The sequence below is a fragment of the Glycine soja genome, chromosome 18 (genome assembly GCF_004193775.1).
Source record: "Glycine soja cultivar W05 chromosome 18, ASM419377v2, whole genome shotgun sequence".
NCBI classification, from domain to species: domain Eukaryota; kingdom Viridiplantae; phylum Streptophyta; class Magnoliopsida; order Fabales; family Fabaceae; genus Glycine; species Glycine soja.
In genome coordinates this window covers 7,107,592-7,129,334 of record NC_041019.1, presented here as the reverse complement: position 1 = coordinate 7,129,334, position 21,743 = coordinate 7,107,592, and the positions used below count along the sequence as shown (strand labels likewise).

At 32.2% G+C, this 21,743-nt stretch overlaps 1 protein-coding gene across 1 annotated transcript; it reads left to right on the top strand.

Annotated features, from left to right (window-relative positions):
- The first annotated feature begins 15,000 nt into the window (after positions 1–15,000).
- On the top strand, positions 15,001–15,807 carry LOC114394749. The gene is made up of 2 exons (XM_028356426.1): positions 15,001–15,528; positions 15,612–15,807. Exons 1-2 carry the CDS (start codon positions 15,124–15,126, stop codon positions 15,789–15,791), a joined length of 585 nt encoding a protein of 194 aa, XP_028212227.1. The 5' UTR covers positions 15,001–15,123; the 3' UTR covers positions 15,792–15,807.
- The last annotated feature ends 5,936 nt before the right edge of the window (positions 15,808–21,743 follow it).

Sequence of the window (21,743 nt, the reverse complement as noted above, 5' to 3'; positions counted from 1 at the left end):
CAATAGGATATTGTATTTTCATTTTTTTATTTTATTTTCTGTGTTTTATTTTTAAAATATTAAAATTCTGAAAGTATATTTGATTTAATTTCTTATTTTTTTGTTTTTAGAAAATAAAAACACTAAAAATTTATAATATATTAATTTTTTATATTTTATATTTGTTTAAAATTACATTTTTTACTGTGTTTTTATTTTATTCAAAATAAAATTTCTATGTATTTTAAGTTAAAAACAAGATTTTATTATTTCAATTTTCTGATTCATTTAGAAAAATATGTTGAGTAAAAATATTTTTAAAAATCCAATCAAATATAATTTTATTATTATTTTCTATTTTAAGTGAAAATGAAAAAATAAAACAATCAAGCCAATACCTTTAATTTAGTAAGAAAAAGAATACTAACATATAACTAAGAGCGAATAAATGACCTGTCATTTAGATGATGTTTTTTATAATTTTTTCCTATTAAATCTCAATTTTAAATTGAAAAATTGAAAGAAAAAAAAAAGGAAAAAAGAAAAGTAAAGCAGAGCCGCAATCATTTTAAATCTAAAGATACGAAGACCACTATCTATAATTACGAGTTTTTTATTTTTATTTTTTATCCTCACGTTGTTAAGGAGGTCTGCTACAAAAATATTAAGAATGATATCATCATGGGCTACGTAATAATACGTTAGCATTGACACATCGTCAGAGACTAAAAAGGGAACAAAATTAAAAGGGAATAAAAATAACTTTTTCACAGGAATGAAAAATAAAAATAAAAAACACGAACTCAAAGAAAGAAAAAAACATATTTATAGAACTAATAAATATTTAAGTCTTAAATATATATATTTTTAAATTTTAATTTAAATTAATATAAAATAAAATTCTTAAATAAACAAAAAATCAAGCAACAATATAATATATCACTTAACTATATAATTTTTGTGGGCCCAAATGCTCCATGGAATAACTCAAACTTGAAGACTTTCATTAGAATTCATCACTTAAGTCATCAATCAATAATGTATGAAAATAAAAGATTTAATTATAAAATGTGTGAGCAAACCATTGGCATCGGGGGCAGAAGAGAGGATCTAAGTGGGAGATGGAGGGGGAGCCATGGTAGGAACCCAGAAGAAAGGGTAAATCAAGAAAATAGATTATGTGATGAGATTTACAGCAAGCACACAGGAACTGTGTTTTTTGCTTTGTAATTTTTACGGTTTAATTAAAATTAAACAAAAGGAAAGAGAATTAAAATTGGGTATTGATTTAAGGGAAAGAAATAAAGAAGCAATCTAAAATAAACAAATGAAAAGAAAATATAAGTATTTAGGGAAAATTATAATAAAAAATTGCAAGATAAGATTTCTAAGTCTGATATGTAGGTCATGGGCATGACTTTTTAATATCAGTGTGCAAAATTGAATATGGGAGTCGGCCATGGGCATGACTCTGAATGGAACCACCATGTCATTGAGATTACGGATTGGAGTAATCCATGAGTTGCTAATCCGTATAATATGTGTATTGAATATATATTAAAAAATTTAATGTTATATATAATGATATTAATTATTTTATAATATAATTTTTTTATTAGTTTAATTGATTAAAATACTTACGGGTTGAACTAATGTGTAAGTCTTATACAAATTGACTAATTTGTATGAAATTTATAAATTGTTTACTCCATATCAGTTGTTTTATAACGGTAGAAAAATCATGCAATTACTGAATGTTCCAATAATTTTGCTAATTACAGGTCACAACGCCCCATGTCAAAATGTCAAGACCATGACCTTTGTTAATGTCCGTATTTTGCTTCTTTTTTTTTTTTTTTCTTCTTCTTCTTCTAATTTTCAAGTTTCTAGCCTTCTAGCTTTAATCCTTAGAGTCACACCATACCGCTTTATTCTTGATTTGATGTCTTAGAGTTGATCCCTCTAATAATTATTTTAAATAATTTGTTATGATTTATATAAATTTAATTATATATTTTAAAATACAACTTTATTTTTTAATTTTTATTTTCCTAAAACATATTTTATGGTATTCAAATTAATGTAGTATTTAATTTATATAGTATTCATATAAACATATAGTAAAACTGTTGGAAAACTTGCAGCAGCATAACTTCATTTTACAAAATAAAAACAAAAGAACCCATTTGAGTATTTTGAATCCAACATATCTCTAAAACCAACAAAATTGTAATTGTTGAGATCTCCTGTGAATATTTTAGTGGACCGCTAGGAAGAAGAAAAAGAAAAACTGCACTGATAAAACCACTCAATGAAACAAAGATCAAGAAAATCATCATCAAACACTAGCAGTGAGTAATAAAGATCGGCAATGGAATCAAAATAAAGTTAAACATTTTAATTATGTTGGCACCCAAAGTCAATTTATCACCTTCTAAACCAATCCCAATTTATTCTCAAAAGACCAATAAAGTACGGGGGGATTAGACCAAAACCCATGTCAACTAGAAGTGAACCTATACTGAGTAAGTCCCAAAAGATTACGGGCATGATGATGGGAGCAAAAAGAAGGAACTAACCATATCTATCCAGGTATATTGTGTAGGAATGGTTACACAGCAAGATCAAGCTCATTTGGGTGATGGCCCCAATTAGAATATATTAATCCACTCATTTGATGAGATGAATTATAAGAATTGGATTATTGCGGCATATTTTGTATTTGTTGCACTTCATGTGACCGCACTGCAAAATTTGAAAGAGGAGTTGGAACCAAATTAGGTTGATTCATGTGAGGAGTAACATTCGTATCCATGTCTTTTAAGGTTGTGTCATTGATGCTTCTTCTTCTCCTCTCTTTCAGTGGGACCCCAGGACCCCATTGTGTATGAAGTGTTTTTAGCATGACTTGCAACTTGAATTGAAGTTCTTGATACAACATATTGTTGTGAAATCTGTTTCCATTTTCTTTTGCCACTGCATCTATCAAGGCCAAGGAGAAATAACCGATGTTCTTCTTCCGTCCAACGCCCGTCTTTCTTCCGAGGAGCAGAAACATAACCAGGAACCCTCTCAGGGGTAGGAACTTGAGCAGTGGGAGCAGCCACATGATCAAAAAAATCGGCAAATTCAGCAAAATCATCAAGCAACTCTGGCATTCTTTCTTTTCCCTTTTTGGCTTTCTGGTAGTAGTACTGATTCTGAATTAGTTCTGTTTTTTAGAATTTTTTTTGTTTAAATATACAAAGAGAGAGATCGATGCTACTATTCAAAAGGTGGTATCTTAACTTAACGTGATCAACATATAGAAATATACTCTTTATCCTTAAATTTAATTAAAGATAATTTAGATAATTTCACACTATCTTAAATGAATCCCTTGACCCAGTCAAAGCTAAATATAGCAAACCTAAAACATCTCATTGCTGCATGAAAAAATGTGGTTATTAGACATTAGTACTGTAATCTATATTTAAGGCGTAATTGATCCTGTAATAGACTAACAATAGTATAAAGCTCTGCGTTTAAATGAATACATTCATAATCATAGAATAAATGTTTATTTTGTCCCAATTGGTTAAATTAATATTATTTTCTCTTTAAAAAAACTTAATATTATTTTAGCCTGATAAATATGTAATATATTAGTTTGGCTCCTTAATCATAAAAAAATAGAATTAAAAATATTTTTTAACGCACAAACCAGAGGATTGAATTACTAAAGCAATGCTATTTTGTACTATTGAAAGACTAAATTAATGTTCACTTTTTACTATAATTAGATAATTGAATTCATGTCATATTTATTATTAAAAACAATGTTAATTATTCTTAAAAAAACTAAATTGAAGTGACTCTCAAAATTTTAAAGACTAAATTAATTTCATTTATTTATCTCAATCCAATGAGAAAATTTTGAAAATTGGTTTAGTGAGTTGGCCACATCTCTAACTATTAACATGTGGAAGGAATTAAAAGTGACGAAACGACCTTCAGTATGAACTTTGCGCGCAACCGGGTATACAAACTTATATAACTCATTATATAACTCATTATCTTTTTTAAAAAAACTTTATACAAACTTATTATATTTAACTTATGTGTTATTTTGTTTCTGGCAAAGTCGCAGGTTAGTCACCATAATTGTAAGCTTTTTTCCACGTGTAAGATGCTCCAATAACTCAGAATTGCATAAGTTACTTATTTGTCAAAAGTGGTTAATCAGTGGATTGACATTTGTTCTTGACACATAGGATTGAGATAAATAAATGAAATTAATTTAGTCTTTAAAATTTTGAGTCACTTCAATTTAGTTTTTTTAAAAGAATAATAAACATTATTTTTTATAATAAGTATGACATTAATTCAATTATCTAATTATAGTAAAAAGTGAACATTAATTTGGTCGTTCAATAGTACAAAATAGCATTGCTTTAGTAATTCAATCCTCTGGTTTGTGCGTTAAAAAAGATTATTTTTAATACTATTTTTTATGATTAAGGAGCTAATTAAATTAATATATTTTATATTTATCAGGCTAAAATAATATTAACGTTTTTTTAAGAGAAAATAATATTAACTTAACCAATCGTGGCAAAATAAACATTTATTCTATGATTATGAATGTATCCATATAAACGCACTGCTTTATATTACTGTTAGTGGTTTTTTTTTTCCGTATCTTCTTTCTTCTGTTTTTTCCTACTTTCTAATTTAATTCTCAACATAGACTTTCTCTTTTCCTTTTGTTTTCTTTTAATTTAAAATTATTATAAAATATAAATATTATATTATGTAATTTTTTAATTGATTTTAAAATTACTTATTTATTAAATTAAATTTTATAATTTTGTTTTTTAATTTTTTCAAAGAAAATAATATTATTAAATATAATTATTTTTGTTTTATTATTTAATTTACTTAACATATTTTTTAGGTGAATATTTTTATTTAAAATATGAATTTTCTAATATAATTATTTTTAATATAATTATATTACTAAATATAATTAGTTTGTTTATGTCATTAGATTTAATTAAAAATGAGAAGACTTTTTGTTTAACAATTTATTTATAGAAGAACATATTGCATTATCAATAAAATACTTAAACAATTACACTTGACTAAGGAAAAACTACTTAAGAGGAGATATGTTAGGACAATTGTTTCTGTTATGACGATGTTGTCGACAAATTCCACGTTTTTTTCTACTTTCCCATTCATTTTCTTCTTCGTGCATCTCAGTAAGAATGCGAGTTGAGACGGGTTCTTTTTCCTTGGATCAGGACCCCACTGATCTCGTTCATATTCTTGCCACATTGATTCGGGTGGCAAGAAGCCAAAGGAGTTCTTACGTGCAAAATATGTTGTAAAGTGAATAACATCAATACATAATTCATGAGATCAACATTGATAGATTTACAAACAGACATGACATGAGAACACAATAAGTGTTTAGCCGATATTCACCACAATCACACTTTTGAGATTGTAACATTACACTAAACCTTCTAGGTGGTATGGGTGTTTGAAGTGGGAATTAAGTCTCTGTTATCATAAAAGTGTGATTGTGTATGTTGAATTTATTTACAATATGTGTGTTAAATTCTTGTTGACCGTTATTCATTGCATCAGAGACAACTAATACGGTGAGCCGAAGTTGATCATTGCTTGTTGATCTCTAATAGCAAAGAGTTGTGCGGTTTTAAAATACATTTCCTCAACCAACGATGACACCAACAAATGTCGTTTTTTAACATGGAATTAACTTACTTTGACAAGTTGGTAGTCATATGTCCCCAATGTTTTCCCTCATCGAAGCATTGTATCCAATTTTTTAACATGGTATTTTCACATAACTAAAGATATATTTTCAATATATTTTTATTTAATGATATTTTCAATATATTTTCAATATATGAGTTACTACTCTTTGAAATTTTATGTCTATGGTAAAAGATAGATGTATCAATTATTTCTGTTACTGTATTTTTTAGATTATTTTAGTACTACTAACTAATTTTCTTATTTTTTAATTAACAAACATAACAAAAAAAATATCAACAACGCATAAATTTAACTACAAAAGTACATACAAAGTAACTAAAAAATTGTACACTAATTTTATCCAAATTTTTTTATTTTTCTTTACCTGTATATTTTTTAAAAAAACAAAATTATAAAATTTAATTTAAAAAACAAGTAATTTTAAAACCAATTAAAAAAATTATATAATATAATATTTATATTTTATAATATTTTAAATTAAAAAAACAAAAAGGAGAGAGAAAGTCCCAAGTAGTGTATATTGGGAATTACATACAAAATAGTGTAGATTGAAAAAAAGTAAGAAAGAAAATGTGTATTTACCAAAAAAAAAAACTCATTACGTATCAATGCCTGCCTTAAAAAAATATAGATTACAGTGCTAATGTCCAATAAAGACATTTTTTATGGAACAAGGAGATATTTTAATTGATCATGGTTTGCACCATTTGTGGATGAGTGTTGGGAAAACTCAGTGATCGGAGGATTGGTGACTGTTTTAGTTTTTACTTTTTATATATTTTGGGAATTTGTCAGTTCTTGAGTATTTTAGATTATTAAAGTTGATTGGTTAATTGTGAGCTAAGTTTTTAAGAGAGAGACACTAAAAAATAATTACTCATATTGTTGTAAGTATATTTCCTATATACACAAAATGGGTCAGATTCAGCCATTAAAAGGAGCATCAATGCCATCAAATGAAAATGCTACCCGGCTCATTATAAATCCTTTTTGGCTCTCGAAGTTTTATTGTTGCTTGGCTTTTAAGATTCACTCTGCCTTTGCTAGCTCACTCATACTATTTTGGATTTTCAAATTCTTGTTACTATCTCTCTATGATTGTTTTCATGACATTGAAGGCAAGCTCTAATCACCATCTTTTGGTTTTCTTAATTAAGTTAGTTATATAAATACCATTTGAATCATTTTTGTTTTCTTTGGTTTGCACTACTTTTGCATGGTGATGAGGATCAATATTGATTACAATGGTTGCTACAGAAAAGTGAAGAGAGCCCTTCTTGATATGCCAGGTTAGGCATCATGCATGGATCATCCTTAAATAATTTCTATATGCAAGCTTCTTATAGTTCTGAAATACAAAATTAAATTTTAAACTATTTTATATTTCTTTGATTATGCTATATATTGTGCTAGAGTTGGATACTTATCTCCTAGAAAAGAACTAGACCAGGGCAGTTGTGTGTGGAAGGTTCATTCCACAAGATGTTGCAATCAAGATAAGAAAAAAACTAACGGTAGAGTTGAGATATTAGACTTACAATTTATTTTCTTCCCTAATCCTTTTTATTTTTTTTCCTGATTAGAAACCAAATTAAGAAACTATAGAAGAACATAGCCTACATAATAATAATAATAATAATAATAATAATAATAATAATAATAATAATAATAATAATAATAATGAAACAAAACCAAAATAATTCCCAAGTTTTCTTCCCTAATCCTTTTTATTTTTTTCCTGATTAGAAAACAAACTAAATATTATTATTATTATTATTATTATTATTATTATTATTATTATTATTATTATTATTATTATGTAGGCTTTGTTCTTCTATAGTTTCTTAGTTTGTTTTCTAATTAGAAAATAAATTGGTACTTCGTTGAGTGGATGTGCAACAGGAGGTGCAATATCAGCAAAAGGTAACTCTTTTTTGTTTCATTTTCTATCATTTTTATCATGTTTTTCTTTCTCTTATATGTTATAAACAACAGACATCATGGCATTTCAACGCATGTATAGAATAGACTTAGAAACCTTGTACCCAGGTGATACTTCAAAATTCCACTTTGTTATTGTGCTAGAGTTGGATACCCATCTCCTAGAAAAGAACCAGACTAGCGTAGTTGTGTGTGAAAGGTTTATTCCACATGATGTTGCAATCAATATAAGGATAAAAACTAACCGTAGAATTGAGATATTAGACCTGCAATTTATTTTCTTCCCTAATTTTTTTTTTATTTTCTGATTAGAAAACAAACTAAGAAATTATAGTAGAATAGAGACTACATAATAATAATAATAATAATAATAATGAAACAAAACCAAACATTATTTCCTATCTTTTATCATTATTATTATTATTTTATTATTATTATTATGTATGTTTTGTTCTTTTATGGTTTCTTAGTTTATTTTCTAATCAGAACATAAATTGTTGCTTTATTGAGTGGATGTGCAACTTGAGGTGTAACATTAGCAAAAGGTAACTCTTTTTTCTTTCATTTTCTATCATTTTTATCATGATTTTTTTCTCTTATATGTTACAAATGACAGACATACATGATATCTCAATGCATGTATAGAATAGACTTAGAAACCTTATATCTAGAACTGTGATACTTCAACATTCCACTTTGTTATTGTATGTTTGGTTTCTTTGGGTTCCTTAAAAAAAGGATGCACTTTGGGAAGTGGTTCATCTTTTGTAGATATTAAGAAATCAAAATTTTAGTTGCTTATATTTTTTGTACTCATAGGAATGTCCTTATGCTTATATTTTGATTTTGTTTCATTATTATTATTATTATTATTATTATTATTATTATTATTATTATTATGTAGGCTCTGTTCTTCTATGGTTTTTTAGTTTGTTTTCTAATCAAAAAAATAAATTGTTGCTTTGTTGAGTGGAGGTGCAATATCAGCAAAAGGTAATTTTTTTTTCTTTCTTTTTTTGTGATTTTTATCATGTTTTTCTTTCTCTTATATGTTTGGTTTCTTTGGGCCAAATCATTATTTTCTTTTGTTTCTAATGAATGTCTAACCTCTTCTATATTTAGTTTCCTTGCTCATACCTATAATGACTGTCATATTTAGTACTCAAATGTTTTCTTTGCAGCTTTGTGCTAGCTGAACTACATATTATCCACGACCATGGTTCATGATATATTCTTGACATTTTGTTTATTGATTCTTGAAGGATCCCGGGGGTATTGGTTTGTTTCTTTTTTTCAACCGGTAGCTTCTTTGGGAAATAACATTGTCATCCAAATTGCAGTTGAAAGCAGCCTTAAGATCAGTATTTTCATCCTGTTAGTTTAACTGCATGTTTAACTTTTATGTCTAAACCTCTCACTATACATATCTTTGGAGCCAATTGCACTGCTATAATACATACTTCTTTAGCAGTTATTGTTCTTAATTGGGCAGTTTTTTATGTCTAAGATCAGTATTTGTTTTTGTTTTTAATTTTCGTCAATTTTCTTTAATGCATTTCTTGATATTTTCCATATGAGAAATCAAATGGCTTTCATCCAACAACTAGAAGCTATGGGTATGTGGTGGTTCTTATCCATTTTTTTCCCCTTTTTCATTTTAACTTTTGTGGTTGTAATACCAAAGTTTCCTTGATCTTATTTTAGGAACTTTCTTACTTTCTTTCTTTTCTCATCCCGCAGGTTCTAAAGGACTACATGTTTGGTAAGTCTTTTTTTGGGCATTTTTTTGTTGATGCTTTCCTGCGATTTTTGGTTTTTTGTCAATTCATGGTTAGATTTTTTGTATCTTTGTCTTTGAATCATTTTCTGGTGGAGTTTGTTTAGAAGAAAGTGTGACTAAGTAATTTTTTTCCCATATTAATATACATCTCTATATCGTTTTCTTGCAAAACTTTTTTTATGAGCAGTAAGGTAAAAAAAATAGCGACATTTATGAAAAATTTGTGCTTGAGATTGAATTCATGTTTCTCTATTTTATTGTCAACCTTGAATGATATTTGAAGATCAAATTTCTTTTGAATTTTTTTCATTTATTTGCAATTGTTTACATATAGTTGATGTCATTTATGGGAATTTTCTATTAACAGGCTAGCTAGAAACAACCAAAAACAATGAGAGCAAGAATATCAACTTGCCTAGCACGGGTTAGTTTTATTTCACTCACTGGTGGTGAAAACATACTTGACTTTTGTTTTAACATTTTCAATTCAATTTCTATATAATCACGGACAAATTTTTAAATAGAGATAATTTTACTTTTTATAGAGATTTAATTGGATTTTAATGATTCGATATAATCATGGGAGAATTCCCAATTGATATTATACAAATTTATTTATAGAAACTTCCAACTTCTACCGCCCCACATGTTAATGTGTGTGGTTAACATATGACAATTCTAAGAAGAACTGACCTTTCTATGCAATGGAATGACATAGTCCTCGACACTAGCATTGGTGACAAATACATTGTTCAACCTTGGTACGGTTTCTTGCAGACAACGATTTTATCTTGGGAGATGAAGTTTCATTTTACTACCACCGTTATGATAACATTTGGAAGATTGTCATAATTTTTTGTTTGGCAAGCTGCTGTGAGTTTTCAATGAGATCTGTAATTTGAGTAATGTCTTAAAAAAGATTAAAAATTTATCAAAAAATCTGGAATGGTAGTTATAATGACTAAATTTTATTTGTATTTTATTAATTTTATAAATAATATTTTGTATTTTGAATACCAATTTTATCATCAATATTAAGTTTTTTTTTTTGCTTCAACACTGTAATTCCTTTTATATATGTCTTGCAAAAAAAAAATTTGCTAAATCACTAATTAAACGATTAGATGACCCATGCGAATGAACGGGTTACAGACTAGTTTTAATTTAAACTTCCTGGGCGTGTAGTTTATGCTTCACACTAAACTAGGATTAGTTTTCGTTTTAATGCACGGGTTTGGAGGTATCTAAATGTATTGGTATTTCATTTCATGCATGGATGCTTGAATAGAATGATCTCCTGCTCTTTCCTTTCTTCTTGCTGCCATGTGATGTAAGTTCTAGCTTTGTTTTGTGGACATCAGTTCTGTCATAAATGGCCTATTTCCATTATCTTGGCAAAGCATTGCAACATAGTTGCTTCTGGCAACAATTTTCTTCGAGTGGTCGCCAAGAACTTCGATGTTATTGCTCTGTATTGTTGGTGTCATGTATTTAGACCTTCTAATGTTGGTACAGTGGCATGAGTTTAACTCTTGTTTAGAAATAAAATTCATTGGATTCCACCTTATCGCTTCTTTTTCAATGAATTTTACTTTTGCTTTTAAAAAATAATTTTTTTATGATTATTTTGTTTGTATTGTCAATCCGTATTAGATTAATGAAATGGTAAAATTGAAATTTTGTATGTTCTGCAGCAAAACTGCTGGATGCTTCTACTACTTCCCTCAAGTTGTCTCTTAGGTTAGGGTCCATTTTGATGGCTCCATTTGTTGATAGTTAGTTACTTGGTCATATTGGAACCCGAGTTACTTATTTTCTTTTCCACCACTTGAATCAATTAACCAATTTTCTTACTAAAGTTACAATGGAGACACTACTATATATACGTTACTATTTGAAATAATTCATTTTTTGAACTATTTATTTAATTTTAAATCTGGTTTACAAATAAAAATTTTATCCAATAAAATATTATATATATAAATATATTTTTTATACAATCACTTTTGTCTTTCATATATTTTCCGCATCACTAATATATATATATATATAAATTTTTTTTTAATATTCTAACATTTATTTAATAAATTTTAAAAATTATTATATTATAATATTTACATATATAAAGGTATATCATTAATATACTTATAATTTATATTGTAAGTATTATAACATTATAATTTTTTAAACTAATAACACATATATCATAATATTAAAATTAATTATATAAACTAATGATGTAGTAAAAATTGAGAAAGTATATGATAAAACAATATGAAATTTAAAAAGGAATGTATGAAAAAATATTAAACAATAAATAATATATTTTATTATCATATTTATTAGATAAATTTAGTCCATAAACTAGATTTATCTTTAAAAAGCTAGATTTAACATTTCAATACATATTTCAAAAAATAATTTAACTCGTATAATTATGTATGTATTATATAGTGTTTAATATATAATTCAAGTGGATTATTTTAGCATTTTAAGTGACCAACTAAAAATAAAGGTCTTGAATTTTTTCTCTCTTAATGCATGTAATTCCATTATCAATACAAGCCCAACAAAAAAACCACAGTAGAAAGTAGGCAAAGAGGCTAGGGATATGCTAGGTGCACCCAGCATTATTGCTGGTGCACCCAGCAATTTATTGAAAGGTCAAGTTTACCCTTCATTAAAAAATTTTAAAACACTCCCTCTTTTCTCCCGGATTCACTTTCTGCTTCTGCTTTTGTTTCTTTTCTTTCCTCTTCCGGGAGTATTCTCTTCCACCGCAAGCCACCGCGAGCCCAGCTGCTGCTTCTTTCGCCTGGACGCCATTGCCGTTCGAGGTAAGTTTCGTTAACCTTCCATTTGGTTTTATTATGCACTGTGTAGTTGTAGCATTAGGCTAGGTTAAAAGAACCTTAGGTTAGCAGAACCATAGGGTAGAAGACGAGAGCAGGAGGTGCCGGAAAAAATGGGGAAAGGGGGCTGACGGCGAGGCTTCCGGAAGACCCGTTATGGGTTCTTCCGGAACTTCCGAAAGAACATTTTCCGGAAACTTTCCGGAAGAAGTGTTCTTCCGGAAGAAACCAAACGTTTTCCGGAAGAAGGGTTCTTCCAGAAAACGTTTGGGATTTCCGGAAGAAGTTTCCGGAAGAAGTGTTCTTCCGGAATTATTCTGGAAGAACACTTCTTCCGGAAAGTGGTTTTTTTTTCTTTTTTTTTTAAAACAAAAATTATTTTTGTTTTTTTTTAAATGAATTATTATATTTCTGTTGATTATTTTGTTTTATAGATTTTATGAAAAATGAGGTTTGGGTTTTTGATGTCATGTTTTTTTTATAATTTACATTGTGTATTTTTATTAAATATTAATTTGTAAATTATTATTTTTTTTTATAAAAGTGGTTGTGTTTGTTTTTGTTTATTGTTGATTTTTTTAAATTAGTGTTTTTTCTTTAAAAATGAAGTTGTCTATTTTTATAATTAAAGTTGTGTGTTTTGAAAGTTTTATAAAAATACTATTTTTTTTAAATTAATTAGTTTTTTTATTATAAATGAAGTATTTTATTTTCTAAAAAAATTGTGGATGTTTACTAAATAATTTTTTTTACATCAGTTGTTTAATTTTTTTAAAAAAATTAAGTTGTGGATGTTTAGTAATGAATTATTTTTATATTAGTTGTGTTTTTTTTTATAAATGAAGTTGTTTAATTTTTTTTAAAAAAAATTAACTTGTGGATGTTTACTAAGTAATTTAGTTGTGTTTTTTTAAGTAATAAAGTTTCTTATTTTTTTTTAAAATTAAGAGTTGGATGTTTACTAATTAATTTTTTTTACATTAGTTGTGTTTTTTTTATAAATGATGTTGTTTAATTTTTTTTTAAAATTAAGTTGTGGATGTTTAGTAATGAATTATTTTTATATTAGTTGTGTTTTTTTTATAAATGAAGTTGTTTATTTTTTTTAAAAAAATTAACTTGTGGATGTTTACTAAATAATTTAGTTGTGTTTTTTTTAATGAAGTTGTTTAATTTTGTTTTTAAAATTAAGTTGTGGATGTTTATTAATAAATTTTTTTTACATTAGTAGTGTTTTTTTTATAAATGAAGTTTAATTTTTAAAAAAAAATTATGTTGTGTATGTTTTAAAATAATTTGATTTAAGTTAGTCTTATTTGTTTATAAATAAAGTTGTTTTTTTATAAAGAAAATTGTGTATATTTTGACCGAAAATAATACGTGTTCGACATGATTTGCAGATCATGGCCAGAACACGAGGTTTAGGTCGTGCGATAGGTAGAGTTGTAGGCAGAGATAGACCTGCTGATGAGGATGTTGCTGATGTTCCTGAGAGGCGTAGGCCTACTGCCTCATCCCGTAGGCTACGCGTTCATCAGATGACTGCGGAGGGACGTGATATGGCTAAGGACATCGCTGACATGACTGATGATGTCCCTGAGCAGCCTACGGAGGCACCTGAGATGCGTGTGGACGCACAGGGTGCTGATAGTGGTGAGGGGTCAGATGGTGATGATGCTGCAGAGGGATTCCCTGGTGGTCCACGAGACCCGTCAGTGCTCACATCATTTGCCGAGCATGTTGCACATGCCGTGTGGAGTGGACAGGTATTTTAATTTGTTAATTATTTGTCATTGTTTATTAATTTGTTTATGATTAATTTTTTTTAATAATTGTATAATTTGTACTTCAAATCAGGAACGTCCTGATTTGAAGTTAGTGTCACATGGGAGGAAGGTGACACTGATTGGGAGGCCAGTGCCTGAGATTGAAGGCCTGGTGGCTGCCACAGGATTAAGTCCACTGATAGATTGTTCAGTTATTACTGGCGATCTTGGACTTATATCCGCATTTGTGGAGAGGTGGCACAGTGAGACTAGCACCTTCCACCTTCCTGTAGGAGAGCTGACGATCACATTGGATGATGTGTCGTCAATCCTACATTTGCCCATCACTGGCGCCTTGCACAGTTTCCACGCCCTTTCTACGGAGGAGGCCAGATTCTTGCTTACGGAGTTGCTGGAAGTGTCTGCGGAAGAGGCCAGAGCGGAGACAGCACTCACACGTGGAGCATATGTACGATTAGGGTGGGTTCGAGACATATATGAGGCCAGATGTCAGGCCCGGCGGTGGATTGTCGTTGTTCGCGCTTATCTAGTACACCTTGTCGGTTGCACTCTTTTTGCTAATAAGATTGCAACATACGTGCATGTGGTCCACCTTGACGCTTTCCGGGACCTCGCTCATAGTGGTGGTTACGCTTGGGGGGTTGCGGCGCTGGTTCATATATATGACCAGTTAGATGAGGCTTGTAGGACCACCACCCGACAGCTTGCGGGGTACTTGACGCTACTTCAGGTAAATTTTGTGTTTATTAATATGTTAGGTTCGATTATGATTTAAACATGTTTTTATGTTATGTTAACCTCAATTATTATGTAGTGCTAGATCTATGAGCACTTCCCTAGTGTGCACCAGCGCGTGACTAACGATACATACCAGGAGACGTCCCCACGTGCTTCCCGGTGGTTGACGTCGAAGGCGCACATGAAGGGCATCACAGGAGCACCCTACAGGGCACGTTGTGATGGTTTGACCGTCACAAATGTGTCCTGGTTGCCATAAATGGAGCATCGGGGTGTTAGGGCGTTTCAGGAGATTTCATCGTTCCAGGGTCAGCTCAGATGGGGTCCTATGATCGTCACAGTTCGACCGGAGAGGGTGGTACGCCAGTTCGGTTACATCCAGAGCATCCCTCTGCCGCCTGTTAGTGCACGATTGTCACACGATCAGATAGATGACATGTGGATGGAGTTTGCGGATCACTTACTACCTGCGGGTCAGCTTTGTCTAGTGTTTGGGCAGGTATCTGCGGATTACATTGAGTTGTTTTTTCGCATATCTCACCCTTTCATGACACCGACCCAGGCAGCTGACCAGCAGAGGGATGCACCAGCTGCAGACCCTGAGGACTACATACAGCCGCCCAGCCCCCAGGTTCCAGTGGCATTTGACCCCCCTCCACATGTGGTAAGATTATTTGCGCGTTTAATGTTTTATGAGTTGTTGTTTATTTTGAATTTCATAATAAATGTTTTTAATGATTTTGACAGGATGATTACGAGGGATATGAGGCGATTGCACAGAGATTGGAGCGTGTGCTCAACCTTAGGATAGTCACTGCAGGCACAGAGTTATATGACATTATGCAAGACTGTCTGACGATCGCGAGAGGGGGACCCAGTGCTGACGGGACGGTCAGGGCTCGTCAGAGACGCCGCACGGAACATTGATCATTGTATTTATTTTGTTGTGTTATAGTTGACATGAATATTTGTAATTATTACAGTTTTGTTTAATATAGTTGACGTGTTTTGCACAGTTTATTATTTTATAATATAGTTTGTTATTCCGATTGTTTGTGGTCATTAAGCGAAGTTTACGGTTCTTTTAAATTTATTTTTAAAAAAAGGGAACCTAGAATCATGACTTTTGTTTGTAAGAATTACATAAAAAATAAAAGTTTTTAAAATGATTAATAATTTATAAGTGAACCCTTTTTCCATGTTCAAGTACCCATGTTTATAAGAATTACATAAATGAACCCTTTTTCCATGTTTGTAAGAATTACATAAAAAACATAAGTTTTTAGAATCATGAGTTTTGTTTGTAAGAATTACATAAATGAACCCTTTTTCCATGTTCAAGTACCCATGTTTGGGATTTTTTTGTGTGGGAGTGACAGTGCCCTGAGACAATGGAGGGCGGCCATTTCTCATGTTTAGACGTCAAAGAACCCAAAAAAAATAGTCTCGTTCCCCGGTTCCGTCAACTAATACGTGAAAACAAAGCCTCAAAATCCAAAAAAGTAGGAAATGAACCCTTTTTCCATGTTCAAGTACCCATGTTTGGGATTTTTTTGCGTGGGTGTGCCAGTGCCCTGAGACAATGGAGGGCAGCCATTTCTCATGTTTGGACGTCAAAGAACCCAAAAACAATAGTCCCGTTCCCCGGTTCTGTCAACTAATACGTGAAAACAAAGCCTCAAAATCCAAAAAAGTAGGAAATGAACCCTTTTTCCATGTTCAAGTACCCATGTTTGGGATTTTTTTGCGTGGGTGTGCCAGTGCCCTGAGACAATGGAGGGCGGCCATTTCTCATGTTTGGACGTCAAAGAACCCAAAAAAAATAGTCCCGTTCCCCGGTTTCGTCAACTAACATGTGAAAACAAAGCCTCAAAATCCAAAAAAGTAGGAAATGAACCCTTTTTCCATGTTCAAGTACCCATGTTTGGGATTTTTTTGCGTGGGTGTGCCAGTGCCCTGAGACAATGGAGGGCGGCCATTTCTCATGTTTGGACGTCAAAGAACCCAAAAAAAATAGTTTCGTTCCCCGGTTCCGTCAACTAACACGTGAAAACAAAGCCTCAAAATCCAAAAAAGTAGGAAATGAACCATTTTTCCATGTTCAAGGATCCATGTTTGGCATTTTTTTGCGTGGGTGTGCCAGTGCCCTGAGACAATGGAGGGCGGTCATTTCTCATGTTTGGACGTCAAAGAACCCAAAAAAAATAGTCCCGTTCCCCGGTTCCATCAACTAACACGTCAAAACAAAGCCTCCAGATCCAAAAAAGTAAGAAATGAACCCTTTTAACAATTAATTTTTTGGACCACTGAAACAACACATTCAACTTTATTATGGGAATTAAACACGCTGTAAACAAATAAAGGTTACATCAACGAAAAAACAAAAAATTAAACATCACATTCAATTGTTTAGCGACGTCCCACTGACCTCGTCTTCAACATATTTAGTAAAGACAGCTAAAATTTCTATTGGTCCATATTTTTTCCAGTAGTTAGATTTTACTAACACCTTCAGTAGTTCTTTGTTGGTGATCAGCTCATTTATTTCATATTTTATAACCGTATCTGAATACTCAAATCGAGCTGGTTGGCAGAAAAACAATCGTCTTACCGTTTGTGATTCGTGAATTTCAAGAGGGGGAATCCCTTTAGGTGCAACTTGCTTGATTAAATTCTTCAGTTCATCGATGGTACATGTTGAAGGAATTTGAAATTTCTTAGGATTTTTTCCTGTGAACGCGCATCCAACAAATTTGTTCTGCGGTGGCATGTTCCATTTCCCGTTGTAATACAGGATCGCGTCATGAATACGAGACATAGTGCGTTCAAGTAAGTTTATTATTCCATCTGCTGTTCTTCCAACGGTGCATAATAACTCAATCGGACCAACACAAGAAAATTGATCATTACACATTAACATTGTGTTGACATCGTCATCATTTATCAATTTCATACACTCAAAGCGAATTTGGTTACCTGTATCGGTGAATGGCTTCCGGTAGTGAATTTCATCCTAAAATTGTTTGTCGAATAGCTGAAGGGTATTGTGTATTCTGGTTTTTAGGCTTGCAAAATCACACCTATTTGGTACTCGAATGGGCACCGGAGTTGAAGTTTGGAAGTAAACCCCAGTATCATTGTGAATAATCGATCCATTTGGATAAATGAAAGCCAACCTTGAGTTGACAATCGTCTGACTGCTAGTTTCTCCTAGAAATGCCATTGTTTGTGTATCAGTTGGGAGATTATTTGAAAGCAAGATAATGTGTGATTTAGTAGCCTAGTCTGCCATATATATAGATGGTTGTGACCGAGCCTTTGTTTAACTTTGTTTACAAAAAAATAGACACGCGTAAATGTGTAGTCAAGTCAGCCAATGTGTTGTCACTAATGTGTAGTCAAGTCAGCCAATGTGTTGTCGAACAACTGCTAGTTTCAAAATGTGTACTGAAGTCAGCCAATGTGTTGTCGCGCTCAAACTATAATACGCATGCATGTCATTATGTGTTGTCAATTATGACAATGATGTATGCTGCACGCGTAAATGATTTTTGTTGGACCAACAATTTCCTTGCTTAACCAAACGAGTACTTGATAATATTAATTGGTTAATAACGGGTTACAACAAATTATATCGCATAATGAATACAATTACATAAACAATGCATGTTTAGTCTTCATTTAGGTCTACATAGTGTGTTTTGAATGACATCAAGCTTGTGTATTGTTGCATTCTACTAATATATGGAATTGCTCACTGCTTTGCCTGAGAATAACAATTGCTTGACCACAACAGCGCTGGAGGCGGCAACGGACAATGGTCTTTCAAATAAACCTGTTGTACATGAACAAACATTATATCATGCGCTGACCGTGCCAAACGAACCAGCGAAGTCATTGCATAATTGTTACACTAACTATATTCAATGTACCTGAACAAAATGATTTCCAAACACGTGACCGACACATATGATGCGGTGGCCAGAAGAGTCAGGTGGTGGTTGACTTCTAAGAGGCAAAAATGTCATGCTTTGTTATTGGGACAACGATACAAGGATTACGTTATACCGTGAAGCAATCACATATCCCATGTCTGTTATATCCATCCACTTGTCCACACTAACCTGAATGAACCAAACATACACATGTAAGTAATTTAAACATTGTTATTAAAAAAATAACCTAAAAACATACCTTTGAAAAGCCATCAATAAGTAGGGACAACTTTAATTGTTCAAATCTCTCTGTGCCACCGAAGAGGTTCATGTACTCATGCGACCACCTCCCAAGTTCTTTAAGCAATTCATTACGCACTAACGGCCACGAATCTTCCCCCATACCTAATAAAGCGGCAATGGACCGATATCCACAGTTACCGTCCGCTTTCACATCCACAACGTCACGAATGAAACCTTGAAAGAATGACGCAAATTGATCCAACATCGGGATGATCCTTGTTGGCTGACGCGGTTGAGAACATGATGCACTTCGTTTCACTGGAGAGTTGCTGCTTTGAACAGAATGAAAAGCATCAACATACTCCCAGTAAGACGGATCACGCTTTGTGGATGTTTGACTTCTTTTCATCGGTTTCTTCGGTGCACCTTTAGTGTTCACCTTTGACGGAGGAGGGCACATAGAGTTATGATCAGGGTATGCAATTTCTCGAAGTTTACTCTTCAGAGTTACTTTGCCAGTCACATCAAGTTCATCAAACCTTTTAGATATGACCTCTATTTCTTCCTTGATGGTGACTTCCGTCTCACATAACCCTTGGTCTGAAAAGCAAAGTCTCCTCCAAAAAAGATGGACTGACTCCAATGGGATGCTGCCAGCAGTATACCTAGAAAGCTCACATGCACAAGGAAGCCCGTGCGTGCTTCTCATCACACAACCACAAGAAGAGAGATTGTTGCCGAGATAACGTAGACGGTCAATCTCAGAAGCAATCTGATTTAAAGCATCCTTCGAAACCATCCCAAGAAGCCTCTTGTATAAGGTTTTTTAAATACATGGCCAACCACATGCGTACTGGTTTCAAAGGATGCTTTAATTTCGACGTGTTGCAGCGTGATCATGTTGTTCATGGCATCCCAAACACTACATAGGTCTCCAACGCTATTTTGTAGTACTCTTTTGAGAGCCCAATGAGCTGATTCAACCTTACATTTAAAATACACAACAAACATTAAAATATACAACAATTAAATACCATTTAATACTAATCGTTACTAACAAATAAAATCAGTTGTTAATACCTGTTTGTTGTTGTGTTGCCTAGGTGCATGACCTTATTCGTCCATGCCGTAATAAATTTTTCCTTGTGGGGGATAATCCATGTGTCGTTAACATAGTCAACGAACATCGGCCAAGGCGAACAAGCAACTTGAAACTTCTGATGTGACTCATGAAACTCGTATTCGGACGGACAATCAACCAAAGTACCCCAGCTATCCATTACATAGTCCCACGCATTTTTTTCCCCGATTAAAGATTTGCACTTCGCCTTCACATTCTTATCGATATGAAACCTGCACAACAAATTAGTAGACTCGGGAAACACAGTTTTCACTGCATTCATCAGTGCTAGGTCTCTGTCAGTGACAATAACAAGAGGGAGGCGATCGTGTCTTAAAAATAGGCATCGAAATCGTTCCAAAGCCCATACAATATTATTAACACGCTCAGCCTCCAGATATGCAAACCCAGCAGAGAATGTCATCGTCGTTGGTGTCACTCCAACAAAGTCAAGTAGTGGGAGTCTGTACCTGTTTATTTTGTAGGTATTGTCTATAAAAAACACCAGATGACATGCATTGCATAACTTTACTGCATCTAGGTGACACCAAAACAGATCACGCACCACAACTTCATCCTTCAATCTATGCCAATGAATGTATTGATCACGTTCGAGAAGCTTCATCAGATGCTGCATTTCGGTATCAGCTCCTCTTATTGAAGAACGATATGCACTTCTTGCATTGTAAATTTGCTTTATCGTGGTGTAACTGTCGGCATTGTGTTCCTTCAACGTTAGCAAGATGTTTTTCGGTTTCACCATCGACTTTGTCATATCAGCAATAATTTTCTTTTCTTCCTTAGTCAATCGTCCGGCGTATGGATGTCCAACTAAGGACTTCGCCAATTCATGATTATGAATCCCACAGATCAACTTCACCATCCAACCTTCCCCTCCATGCACTGGTTTCCCACGAAGCCTGAAGGGACAACCACATTTCCTACTCCCGGTGTCTTTTCTAACGAATTCTTTATTTCTACACTTGTACGTACCACTCCTTTCACACCCAATTAACACAAATGAACTTCTTCCCCTGCTACCGGTCTCTGTGTAAGATCTCATAATCACTGCAACAAATCCATTTTCATGGGCAACTGTTCGAGCCCATTGCAAAACATCATCTCGAGTAGCGAATACCTACAACGCAACCCTAACATATTAATTTTCATACAAACCATCAATTCAACCAATGACTCAAATTATCTATGATTACCTGAGATGTATTAAAAGCATTTGAACAATCGACATGTGGTTCATTCACTCCACATTCTTCTTGATTATCATAATCATAATCCATATGAACTTCTTATGACATCGCAAAGTCATACCTCCATTGATCTTCGTCCATCTTAAGGACATATGCATCATACACAAGTACATTCAAATTATCATATAACCACATCCAAAAATTTACTACACCTTAAATAACAAACATATTAATAGCACATATGCATCATACACGACTATATTAAAATTATCATATAACCACATCGATAAATTGACTACTTATTAACTAACAACTAATACAAATATATTCTAAATTTATAACTACATTATTTACTTAAACTAAACTTATCACT

Coding starts and splice junctions, on each gene's coding strand:
- LOC114394749 (XM_028356426.1), top strand. CDS start 15,124: ATGGAGCATCGGGGTGTTAGGGCGTTTCAGGAGATTTCATCGTTCCAG. Junction 15,529..15,611: donor TTGACCCCCCTCCACATGTG/GTAAGATTATTT, acceptor TGATTTTGACAG/GATGATTACGAGGGATATGA.